The sequence below is a fragment of the Artemia sp. Qi Xiang Cuo genome, chromosome 14 (assembly GCF_049724085.1).
Source record: "Artemia sp. Qi Xiang Cuo chromosome 14, ASM4972408v1, whole genome shotgun sequence".
NCBI lineage: Eukaryota > Metazoa > Arthropoda > Branchiopoda > Anostraca > Artemiidae > Artemia > Artemia sp. Qi Xiang Cuo.
The window spans coordinates 58,632,288-58,645,405 of record NC_142807.1 but is presented as its reverse complement, the minus strand read 5'-3'; the positions used below and the strand labels follow the sequence as shown (position 1 = coordinate 58,645,405).

The 13,118-nt window shown below is 34.1% G+C and overlaps 1 protein-coding gene across 2 annotated transcripts in view; it reads right to left on the bottom strand.

Moving 5' to 3' along the window:
• Positions 1 to 8,971: 8,971 nt before the first annotated feature.
• Positions 8,972 to 13,118, bottom strand: part of LOC148944695 (VWFA and cache domain-containing protein 1) — a 150,350-nt gene continuing 146,203 nt past the window's right edge. The window contains exon 21 of one of the 2 annotated variants that reach the window (XM_089100547.1): positions 8,972 to 11,851. In XM_089100547.1, coding sequence (XP_088956673.1) covers positions 11,652 to 11,851 — 200 coding nt within the window. In that variant the 3' untranslated portion in view covers positions 8,972 to 11,651. The remainder of the gene's footprint in view (positions 11,852 to 13,118) is intronic. The other variant, XM_089100546.1, reaches the window with a different exon arrangement.

The following is a 13,118-nucleotide window of genomic DNA, read 5'->3' as shown; positions in this document are numbered from 1 at the left end:
TACATAACAGTTTGTTTGAAATAGTCATGTATAGCCGCTTAAAGTATTTTTTTTTCGCAAAATTTAGTTTTTAACTGTAGTCAGTTGGCTTCCATGGTAAAATTTCTACTGATCACGCTATTTTGTTTCTATCGACTCTGATTAATATTTGTTAGTATTCTGGTTCGAAAGTTGATCTGGTTGGAAAGTTTAGTTTTTTTGAAACCTTTTGATTCCAATAATCACGCTGTTTTGTTAGTGAAATTGGAAAATGCAGGAGCACTTGTCATGGGCATACTCACTTTCAAGCTTATCAAACTTCATATTAAAAAAAAAACTCTTGACATAAATTTTCAATTCCAGTCAAATAAATTCTGCTGTTATAAAAATATATTCTCATCAAAGCTCTCACATACACCTTTATGATAACAATCTTTGTGAATGAATAAGTTTACCTGAACCCCACCGTATCCTTTTGGCCCAAGGAACCTTTCACATTCGTTAGCAATGTCATCCCACCTCCACTCAAAAAGATGAACCATCGTCGTACGACCTGCATCATAGCCTGGATTAAATTGACCAGAAACTACAGTGGCCAACAACAAAAGCACGCAGTGGCGCATTTTGATGCTTTGCCACTGACTCAGTTTAGATACAGAAAAGGAGATTGAAGACTAGAATTAACGGTCCCATTTTTTGGCTTTTATACATTAAAAAGGAGATAAGAGCAAGGATTAATTTGAAATTTTCCAAGACCTTTCTACGATTATAGATTGTATGTTTAGATTAAGAACGAATCTGCGCGTTTTCATAAAACAGTATTTATCGTGAAAACAAATACCAATCAAAGTTTGACTTACCTCCTGGTATAATCAGGGGCACTCGCTTAGCTTTAAGTGGGCCAGGGGAGAGCTAAGGACATTTATTTCAGAAAATATCCTTTAAGGTAATGGTTTCCAGAATTTTACGATCCATATTTTCATTTTCCATGGTTGGTTGGTAGCTTTTTCACACTTTTGGAAAAAAACTGTCTGGGTGCTCTTTTACAAGATACAGAAATCAAGGTTGCAGCGGTAGCGGTAGTGGTAGCTGCAACCTCGTAAAGGACGAATATCGGCCAATAGTAATCCAAAATTGATTATTTTTAAACCAAATTGAATCGAAATAAAAAGTACACCATTGGAATTGCCATGCCTGAAAACCCTATGTTTGAAACTTACAGTTCCTGGCTTGAACAACAAGGAAAATCCCTTTTTTGTGCATAGGAAACAGTTGCGTGGCCTCTTTTTTTCTTAGTTCGCTTAGATTATATATAAGAATGAGTATGCTAATTCATCTTTTCAAGTTCGTTTTATCAAGCATCTAGTTAATCAACTTAGCTATAGGAAGCTTTAGAATAAATGTCTATAGTAACCATTTATCTTATATTGATCAAGTGACTTTTAAGAGGCGTGATCTATCATTCTCAATGATGGCATCACTGACTCTGATAGTGGTCTTAAAATACCGCTTTTTAATACTTTTAAACCGATTGTCTATCTCAAAAATTTCAATCAATATAAACTTAGCCCTCTTTGGAACAAAATCGTAGTTTTGTGCCACAAAATGTCAGGAAACGCCACTCTCTCGTAACACAGTCTTTGGGCTACTTATTAAGGGCATTAAAAATCTTTAGTTTCGTTTGGATGAGCACCCTTTCCATTTTCTAGAAATGTCGATTAGATACGATCATTCCTGGGAAAATCAGCAGATTTTTTTTTTTTTTTTTTTTTTTTTTTTTTTTTTTTTTTTTTAGTAACCTTACACAGGTAAACCTTAGGTTCAGGTTCTGGTTCAGGTTCTTTTACACAGGCTATATTAAGAAAGTAAAACTTTCCTTTGAAGGTTTTGGGAATCAATACGCAGTTGATGTTGGAATTCTTAAATCATTTTAAGAATTATATAATTTTAGCGAATGATTTGCCGATTATTCATTCGTGTCTTTTTTTTGCTATTGTTTCTTTTTTCTTAATTTGACCCTTGCCACTACCATGAACAGCATACCTGCATATGGATAACTTTTCTTTAAATTGGAATCTCAATTTTGCGGGGCCTTTCTCCTGAGTAAAAGCTTTATAGCTTTAATACTGAATAATAGCTTTATAGTATGCCAACTTTGGCAGAGTCATTTAAATCAAATTATTTGCCTTTTTAAGAATTTCTTTTCTCTTTTCCCTTTTTTCAAGAGAAAGAAAGACGCTCTAGTAACAATATCCGTTAAAATGAGCAAAAACACTTCTCTATGACGTTCCAGTGTCCCGCTAGCTGCGGAGAAAGAAAAAAACGGAAAAAAAATGCTTGTCCCGGAAACCGGTCAATATTCAAACTCCCTTTTTCAGCATTTTTTTTTATTCACTTTGTGTCTGCCTTTTTAATGTCGGCACGTTTTAGGAATAATCTATTCGTTTATACAAAACCTGTTCGATTTTATGTTTTCCATAATTATTTATTTTAATTTCGTTTTTTTTTGGGTTTCACTCTCTCTTTTATAGATCTGCCTTTCCAGTTTCAACTCGAATTGCTGCAGGACTTTATGTTGCGCATCATAAATTCTAATATGGTTCTTCGCTTTTCTTCACTCTTTACACAAAGGTATGACTTTTTGTCCCAGTTCTTTAAGAACAAGTCCTGAAACACAAGGGCCTGTTAATTGGAATAAAAAGTTGTTTTGTTGTTTTCAAGTACAAAAAACACCGAGGGAGTGTAATTTTTGTTTACGAGGTTTTTGGTCAACGCAGTTCCAGTGGTGTACATCGTGTTTCGATCTGACACCTTTATTAGGAGTTTTGGGCGATTTTTATTGCTATGGGACTTGTTCGTCTTTTACTAGGTTGCAGCTACCGCTGCGACCTCAATTATTTTAATATTTCAGTTTCTATAGGCTAGAACTCGTTCTTTTCTATAATTAATTTAAAAAACTTTTTCTACAAAACAAGTTTTTCAAAGAACCGTAAAGAGCTCCAATAAGTCAAAAATAAGTAGAAACAAAGTCAAACACCCTTTCAAGCGTAAAACTACCACAAACCACCATCAATAAATGAACGAAGCTCAAAACGAACAGAAATTACAATAAATAACCAAGTCAAACTTAAAACGAGCAAAAATAACATGAGTAGGGCTGACAACCCCTACTTCTTCTCAAAACTAGAACGTAATTTGAACTTTACCGAAAAAAAAACAAAAAACACAGACGACCGTGGATTGTCAGTTTAATATGCATGTGCTGACATTTATTCCTTAAAGTTTTAATATTTTTTATTTATTAAAGTAAAAAAAGTGAAAACATTTTAAATGTATTTTGTTTTTAGTAAAGTGCAAATTATGTTCCAGTTTTGAGATGGCATGGGGGTTTTCAGCCCTACTCGTGTTAATTTTTGCCCGTTTTGAGTCTGACTTGGCTATTTATTGTAATATCTGTTCGTTTTGGGTTTCATTTATTTATTTGACTTTATTTTTGCTCATTTTTGGTTTAATGGAGCTCTTAACTTTTCTTTGAAAAACTTGTTTTGTAGAAAAAGCTTTTTAAATTAATTTTTGTTCGTTTTTATTGACATAGTCTTTTTCATGGAACAAGAAAATAATATTTTATATCTTTTAAGTTTTTTTTTCTATAAGAATCCATAGTTTGGCTTGCTATTTATATGTTGAAGAAACTTTTTCAGCAATGTTTGATCCTGAAACAAATAGCATTGTTTAATTTAAGTTTATACTTCCTCGAGTTGACTTGAAAGATAAAACTTAATATCATTCCCAAGAAATTCCATCTCTGCTCTTTGACAACCTGGATACACATACATTCTTTTGTTATTTAAGTTGTAAGAGCAGAAGTAGTAATAGTAGTAGCCCCAAAATTTTCAAATTAGTACCCCCAGTCGTTCTCTATATATTGCTGAGGTTTCTTGTTGAGAACCCAACACACAATGCCTTTTGATTTAGTTTTAAAACATAATGGGCCAATTGCATAATTGTGGGGGTTGAAATATCCAATATCCCTAGAGACATAGCTGCTGGATTGTTCTACTATGCTCAACAAAATGCTTTCTCAAAATTTTGATTGGATTTGTTTGGAAAATGAATGGGCTTGAGAGGAGGGCTGCTTGCCCTCCAATCTCTTTTTACTCTTAAAAGGGGCACTAGAAACTTTAGTCTTGAATCAGATTTGCTCCTTTAAAAGTTTCAATGATATTTCTAGCTATTATAGAGGGGCACTGCCTATGATATTCCTTACGTTCCCTTTTGAAAACCTGCATGCATAGTTTTTTTGTTTAATTGAAAATCCCCCCTAACGTCCCCTAAAAACTTCACCTTAATACCTTTAGCGTCATTAGGTACAGTAACTGTAATGGTAGAATTGATAGTACATGTATTGCCGTTTTGTGGTTTGAACATCATTCTCTTTAAGTCCTGGAAGTTTCAAATTAATACAATCAGTAATTGCTGATATATCCTTGCAACTTAGCCTTACAAGGTAGTAGTTGAAGTAGCAGCACTACTAGTGGTAGTAAATGTAGCAGCGGTAGTAGCATGCACATATTGCCTTTTGGTCAATTGATCTTCCCCTTTAAACATTCGCTGTTCCAACTTAATATTCAAATCCATTCTTGAGATACGCTCTTTTGATAATGTGCATGCAAATAGTGTCTTTTGATTTAGTTCTAATTTCCCGTCAATATTTTAAATGTCGTATTGTGATTGTAGTAGGAGTGGAAGCAGTAGTAGTAGTGGTAGTAGTAGTAGTAGCGTTCAAATATTACCGTTTTGGTCAATTGATCATCTCCCTTATCATTTCCTGAAAGTTCGAAATTAATGTACTCAGTCATTCCTGAGTTATACCCTTTTGACAGTCCGTATCTACATAACGTGTTTTGATTTAGTTCCACAGTCCCCTCAACCTTCTATGAAAGACCTGAATGCCCTTTGTCTTTTTTGGAAAGTAAAGGTCAAACATGCATACCTTTCTCAATAACTTAAAATATGAAACAGTGAACGAATTGTCTAACTTACTGCCCTTGTTGTGGCAGTAAGTTAGTAGTAAGCAGTAACACCCTAACTTGTTAGGGGGTTGATGTCCCCAAATGCATAATCACATAACCTTTCAACAATGCTGAAGAAGGTCAATGTCTCAAAATTTCGATTTAAAGTTTGTTTTGGAAAATAATGGTCGCGGGAGGGGGGGAGTTGGTTGACCACAATTCATTTTGACTCTTCAGAAGAGCACTATAACTTACAAATCCCAATTAAACGAGCACTTTCCAAAGTTTATACGACCACCCATTCCATTAAAACCTTATATGCCTTCGGGGCATAACTTACAACCTTTGCCTCCAGGTTCTGAGGGGCTGTTTCAACCCCAACGGCCTTGTTATATGATGTTTAGACTATTTTGGGCAAAATGGCTATCTCAAAATTTCTATCAGATGCACTTTGGGAAAAGAAGACACGGGTCGGGGCTAGTAGCCCTCCTATCACTTTTGACTCTGAAAAAGTACGCTAGGACTTCTGATATCCAATTGAATGAGCCACATCTGAAGTTTATACGACCACCCTTTCCATAAAAACTTCAAATGTTAACAATGGGCAACTGATATAACATACATGCCTTACCTTGAGGGCCGTGGAGGGGGGGGGGGGAGGGATTGCCATCCCCAAAGACATAATTACTGGACCTTTCGAATATGTTCAAAAAATGGCTATATCAGAATTTTGATTGGATATGTTCGGGGAAATGATGGGCGAGAGGGAGGATGGTTGCCCTCCAATCGCTTTCGACTATTAAAAATCCACTAGAACTTTCAATTTACAATCCAATGAGTCCCCTCCGAAGATTATGCGACCACCCTTTCCATGAAAAAACCTTGTATGCCTCTGGGGCATAACTTACAACCCTTGCCCTGAGGACTCGGGGGGGGGGGGGTTGTCATCTTCAAATACATTATTACTAGACTTTTCAGCTACACTGAACAAAATAGTTACCTCAAAATATTCATTGGATGCATTTGGGTAAATGATGGGCGTGGGGGGGGGGCTGGTTGCCCCCCAATCACTTTTGACTATTAGAAAGGGCAATAGAACTTATTATTTCCAATCGAATAAGCTCCTTTCCAAGTTTCTACGACAACTCTTTCTATACGAAGTGCCCTGGAAAAAAAAACAACATTGTGTTCGCATGGCTCTTTACTTAGGCAGTGCAATTCCACTACTGGCGTCAATTGCGTTGCGTCAAAAATCGTTGGCTCGTTGCGTTGCGTCAAAAATCGTTGGCTCGTGAAGATCACTAGCTAATATATATATAAATATAAATATATATATATATATATATATATATATATATATATATATATATATATATATATATATATATATATATATATATATATATATATAGCTAGTGATCTTCACGAACCAACGTTAGTAAGAGTTCTACGCTATCAATAACGATTAATGTGCTATTTCCAAACGATTCACCACTACAAAAAATATACCAATTGATAAGGGCGCAATTACTCTTTTATTGGCCAAAGCTGGAAAATAATCCATACACAATTATACAACAATAAAAATAAAACAAACAAACATTTACAATATGGCACACAAATAGAGGCACAATCATAAATATAAAAAAAAAATTATGCTGAAGCAGGTACTCTTTCTAAGAAAACATACAAGACACTTTTACGTCTCATTCTAAATCAATACACAATTAAAACTATCAAGGGAGGAAGCAAGGATTCTCTTGTGAAAATTTTATTTGAACTTGATCAAATGAAAACTGAATCAATTTTTCATTTAAGTTCGAATATTTTTAGCACAGTATTTGATAATACTGTGAACAGCTTAATTGTTTAAAACAGCTGATAAGAGAACAGCTTAATTGTTTAAAATTTGCAAAAATTTATGGTAGATATCATGAAAATCAAAAGATCTAGGGGATGGATTGACCCCCAAAACCACCCTTTACACATTTACCTGGTCATACTCAAGCTAAAAATAAACCAAGGAAAGAGGCATCCTAGTTCACCGTAATTCTAACCACTGACCATAAAAAAAATGAAAAAAATTCTTCCAGTTGTAACACAGGCCTGTCATGCCTTTGGTACCTTTAAGGGTTTTTTGTTTGCATCTTTAAGGGCTAATTTAATTCTGTGAATATTTACTGGTCAATTTTACTGTTACTCTTTCTTTTTTGTATATGTTGATTGACTGATATATTTTTCTAATTAGCATATTTTTATTTGTGAGTTAAATATAAAAATGTTGTGATTATATATATATATATATATATATATATATATATATATATATATATATATATATATATATATATATATATATATATATATATATATATATATATATATATATATATATATATATATATATATATATATATATATATATATATAAATATATATATATATATATATATATACGTATAATTCTTCTATCTGTTTTCGGGTAGTGGGGTCTATTATGGGGGAAAAGGTGTCTTAATTAATTTTTGTTTGTTTGTTGTACAAATATTTTAAATACTTGAACTAGAATGTGGGAATTCCAGCATCGAAACATAACATTTATGACATAACACCTGAACAAGTACTATGCTGCACTCTGATGATAAACGATTTGACCAAAAATACTATATGATCCTATCGGCTGCTTACTTCCTTACCACGTTTTTGTCTTTATCAAACAAGGGAGAAGACGAACTGAACGTTTGGTACAAAATGGTCAATGCATGGTTATAATTCCCCAGCGAGATGATAAAAATTTGTGTTTCGCTAAGACCCTAATTATTTGATCAAACCTGAAAAATCATCTAAAATAATTTGTTTAAATCACTAATAAAATACTAGGGGCTTCATCAAATCCAAGATTTCATCAAAACACTGTTAAATATGCAAAAGCGTAAATGAGACGCGATGGACCACAAACGTTTATAAATGAATTACGTAAATAATAACAAAGAGAAAAAGAGATCACAAAAAGAGGCTTCAAGTACTCAAAAATCCACGAATATAAGAGAGGTAGCGCAAAGACCCAGTGAGTCAGAAAGAGCCAAAAGTACCTAAGCCTCAATAGGAAGATTAAATGTCAATTTCACGTTGCTGGGATGTGAAAATCTCAACATGACATTCAAGAGCTACTTCTAAAAATTATGATGGTGATCCTTAGAATTGGTAATTTGACCTATTTACTATACCACGACTCTGTTATGGCGAAAAGAAATATAGGAGCCATAGTTCTAAATGAAAGGGGGGAAGGGGCTGCAGATTTTTTTTTCCTTTCGAATGAGTTCATAAGACATTCAGTTTTTCAGCTATAGCTTTCACGTTTTTCAGCTTTAGGGTTGACCATGGCCATCAAGTACACGGCTAAGCATTTCATTGACAAGCAAAATTTTGTTGAAAACTGTGTCCTAAAACTTGTCACTTTTTATGGGAAAAACACCAACAATTGTTAGGGGGAAAAAAGTCCAAGGGAACTTTTTCTTTACTCACTTTCTTTTCTTCTCACACTTTCTTTTACTTTTTTTTATTTATATATATTTATTCAAAGTTTAGCTTGTGTTTTTCAGGAATTTAAGAAATATGAATCTTCGTTATACATTATCTAAACTCGTTCAAAAAACTAAAAAAAAAATTCCTGCATTGACGCTTTCTAGAATAATCTTATTTACACAGAACAAAGAACCGAAAAGAATATATACAAATAACAGTTCCAATAGGGATAAATCCTTTCATTATACAGTGAAAACAATGATAAAAGTTCTGGATATTTCGATCGCACATACAGTGTCTCTTTTATCTGCTGATATGGTCGCTGTGTGTGTGATCGAAATATCCAGAATTTTTATCATTGTTTTTCACTGTCTAATAAAAGGATTTATCCCTATTTGAACTGTTATTTGTGCGTAATTGAAAGGCAATGTGGTCTTCGAAAATACCTAAAAAGAATATTTATATAAAATATATATATATATATATATATATATATATATATATATATATATATATATATATATATATTGATTGTAAAATAGCACCAGACTTGGATCATTCCAAGATGATTGTGAAAGAGAGACAGATAACTGAGTAGACACATGAACGCATTCTTGGTAGCAAGAATTTCGCCAGTAAATACTGGTATGTAAATAATACTAACATAGAACAATTGTGGTATGAGATGAGGAAGAGCATCGACAGTACCCATAAGGTGTTCAGGTACTAAAAAATTCAACTTTAAAATGAAATATCGCATGCTGACCAATGGTCTGCGTAGTGCAAGTACCGATTTCCTGATTCTCTGCCTTCGGCGGGGAGCAGAAGCGACTCTCTAGCATTTTTTTGGGAGGGGGGGGGGGTAAGAGGGGTTCATAGCCGGATAGTCAAGGGGCATGGGTTGTATGCTATTTTTTCTTCCAAATTATTGGGGGTGGGGCAACCTGCAGTTATTCTTTGAACAATTTACAGTCTTTTTATTTAGTTTTGTTTTGTTTCTTTTTTTTCTATCTACTCAAAGTAGAAAATGAAAAATGATTGTTGAATAATTAAGCGCAATTAGATTTAAACTTTTTGTCTAGTGTTAAAAATCTGTAGAACATGATCCTTTTCCAAATGTCCTAATCAGCCTTTACACATCATAAAAAGCCAATTGAGAGCATTTAAGGCTGAAAGTGCTAATAGATCATGAAGGTATTAAAACAAACCAGTCTGAATGAATAAAACGTCTAGTAGAACTCGTTTCCAAATACAAAATATATCAGCACCAAATTAACACCAAATGTCTTAAAAGATGACAAAAAAAGATGCAAGCCGTCAAAATTGACAAAAATATTGTCAAATAGAAATTTGTTCCATACGAATAAGCTTTTTAACTTTAGTACAAACGAATTTCAAATGCAAGGTAAGTTATTATGCAGGCAAGCCTCAACAAGGGGGAGTGGAAGAAAGGGACCAGGGATGAGTCCCTAAGGTTTTCTCCAACGACTGTCCTCCCAAACAATCTTCGAAAAACGATGATAAAATACAAAAACATTCGAATTCTGACGCCTAAAGATAGGATTTGTTTTCAAGCTATTCTCCCTCTCCCTTTCATCGGACATATCATTCATTCCCAAGCCAAAATTATTGCTGTCTACATCTATGGATTAGGTGAGGAACAACGTGACATCCAAATAACAAATTAAAAGCAAATTCTTGCTTGACTTGGAAAAAATTAGCAACAAATAACTAACAGTATTCTACAATTTTGAACTTGACATTTCGGATAATCGGATAAATTGGTACTTTTCATGATTTTAACTTGTTTTGTCTTAGCAATTCTTAGTCAAATTGTCACAAATTGTCAAATTGTTAGCCTGGCTTAAAATTGTCACATCAAAATGTAGTACTTCATTTGCTTTGACAACTCTACATCCCACAGATTATAGTACGAACTTGAACTATGATCAACAACAAGCATTTTGCAGTACCTCATGCTTTTTCTTAGCTTTTCTAAGCTCCTCGCCAGTCCTCTGGGATTCAAATATCAAAACTGGGACACTTTCACTCGATCTACAGTCACCGTTGCACATCATATGCAGAGCCATATTATGCAGCCACAGGGGCAGAAGGAGAATAATTATTTGCGCGGGGGGGGGGAGGCAGTACATTTCGGGTTTCCCCACTGGTATTGTGTGCTCCTCCATCTCTGTAATTACTGTAATTTTTGACCTTTTAGGGGGAGAGGCATGTGTCCTAAAAACCAACCCTTGAATCTTACCCTGTGCAGCCATACCAGTTGAATCGATGGAAAACACTTTAAATTATTCCGGTATTTTTTCTTTAAAGTTCTAAGCGCTTATCCATTACACTAGATATAGATGTCCACAATATGACATATCCCACTAAAGTGACACTTACTTCCAAACTGTTTTGGCACTTACTGCTCCAATACTTTAACATCTAGGTAATATTCCTAGATTTAAACATCTTCACCGGGCTATACTCACTTGACATATAGTCGCACATTATGGACAAAGTATCGTACTATTCACAGACGCATCAATCTGGTCAATGACGTGTAGATTCCAGTACTTCATTGATCATTCCAGTAATCATTCCCGTATTAGTTATTCATTCCAGTACTTCATTAGTTCTCTTTAGTATTTCTAAGTCCTTAGCCACTCGTCCTTGATTAAAACATCCAAGTTTGGGTAAATCAACATGATCTACAATTACAGTCGTACCTCGGGTATAGCACAAGGTTATGAACACATGTCAATCGGATCAAACACGAACTTTTTGGTACTTTTCCACAGAATTATCTTTCGTTTCTTTAGTCATCTCTAATTTATATCTTTGTGACAGATACAAGTTACATTTGTGCTTAATTTGCAGTAGTTTTACCAATTAGATCAATAACAGAGCAGCTATGAGCACCTCTTCACTTTTTTGCTGACATTTCTATCCAATTATTAGAGATAAAAGTTCCATGTAAGAATGTATGCCCTTTGTGTATATGACAGGGACTTTGCAGTATGCTTGCCCTTTTTCTATTGGATTTGTAAGAAACTTTTTCTATTGGATTTCTAAGCACTTTTTCTATTGGATTTCTAAGCACTTCGTCAATAATTCCGAATAGATACTTCCACATCAGGACGTGTCAACTTGATGTACAGTTACTGGGACGGAAATTACATTTGATGGAAGAACCGTCATCCCTTCCACATAATTTGAAGGTTCCTCTAAAGTGACATCACTAGAGGGCATATCTTCATCTGGGATGGTGCTAGTAGGCGAACTAACGTTTTGCAAATCGGCCGCTACTGCCTTAGGGTGGCGAACTGGCATTCCTATGAAGAAAAGAATGATAATTAGCATCTTCTCCAAAATATTTTGGATTCTTAAGCATGTGATGGTGGATGGGGTATAAGATCTCCGCGGTTCATTGTGGATTTTAAAAGGAGGTTCCAGGTCCCAGACATCTGAAGTTGTGAGGAAGATATCAAAAGCGATTCCCTAACATTAATTGAGCACAAGCAGGCCAAAATAGCTTTCATTTCTCAGTTATATTTTAAATTCGATTTCCCGCTTCGTTTCGTCGGGTTTTAAATCTAATGCGAACAAATTACTAGCAACTTAAAACCAATTTTTGTCGGTCAAAGACAGGACCTCAGAGTATTCGTCCATTATAAGTGCCATGCTCAAACAGATTAAACAGCTTAAACATGCTTGAACAGGCGAGGATAGATTAGTACAATTATTAAATCTAAGTCCAAAAAAGTTGTTTTTTCTATTAGCAAATACGTTGATCTTGGATTTAAAGTGATTTAAAAATAAACAAGTCTGGTTCTGTAGTCCCCCTTGACTGCTTGTTATTTTGCTTTTATTTTTAGTTTTTTATTTTAAATTCAGGATGGGAATTAATTTGATTTTCACTTCATCGATCTCAATAATAAACGGGGTCGCGTATACACCCATTATGACTGGACAAGCCGGGAGATTCAGATCTTAAAAAAAAAAAAAAACTGCCTCTACAGATTTTTATTTTTGTATTTTAAATTCTACACTTCGTTTTACTTATAATGAAATCTGGACAAACTCCATTTAGCATCAATATTCAAACCAAATTCAAGATGGGATTTAGATTGATTTTTACTTCGTCGATCTCAATAGTAAATGGGGTCACGTATACACCCATTATGACTGGACAAGCCGGGAGATTCACATAATAATTAAAAAAAAAAAAAAAAAAAAAAAAAAAAAAAAAAAAAAAAAACTGTCTCTAAAGAAAGATATGTTGCACATCAGGTGGGCAAACAGTTGACCAGGGTAATATAATTCTCCTTCACTTAATATATTTCAGTTAAAATAAAAGCAATATAGCTAGGGGTTGTGGATTTTAGGGATCAATTCCCCCCCCCCCAGAAAAATAAAAATGCATTTACAAAAATGTTCGCTTTTTTAATATTTTACGGCTTTCACTAGTGGAACGTCATCCTGAAATTAGCTGCATATTATTAATAAAAAAAATAATGATAAAAAAAGAATTAAGGTTATGTGCCTGGAAAGGATGTTACAACAAAATCAATTAAAAAAATATATTCCAATAGAATAATG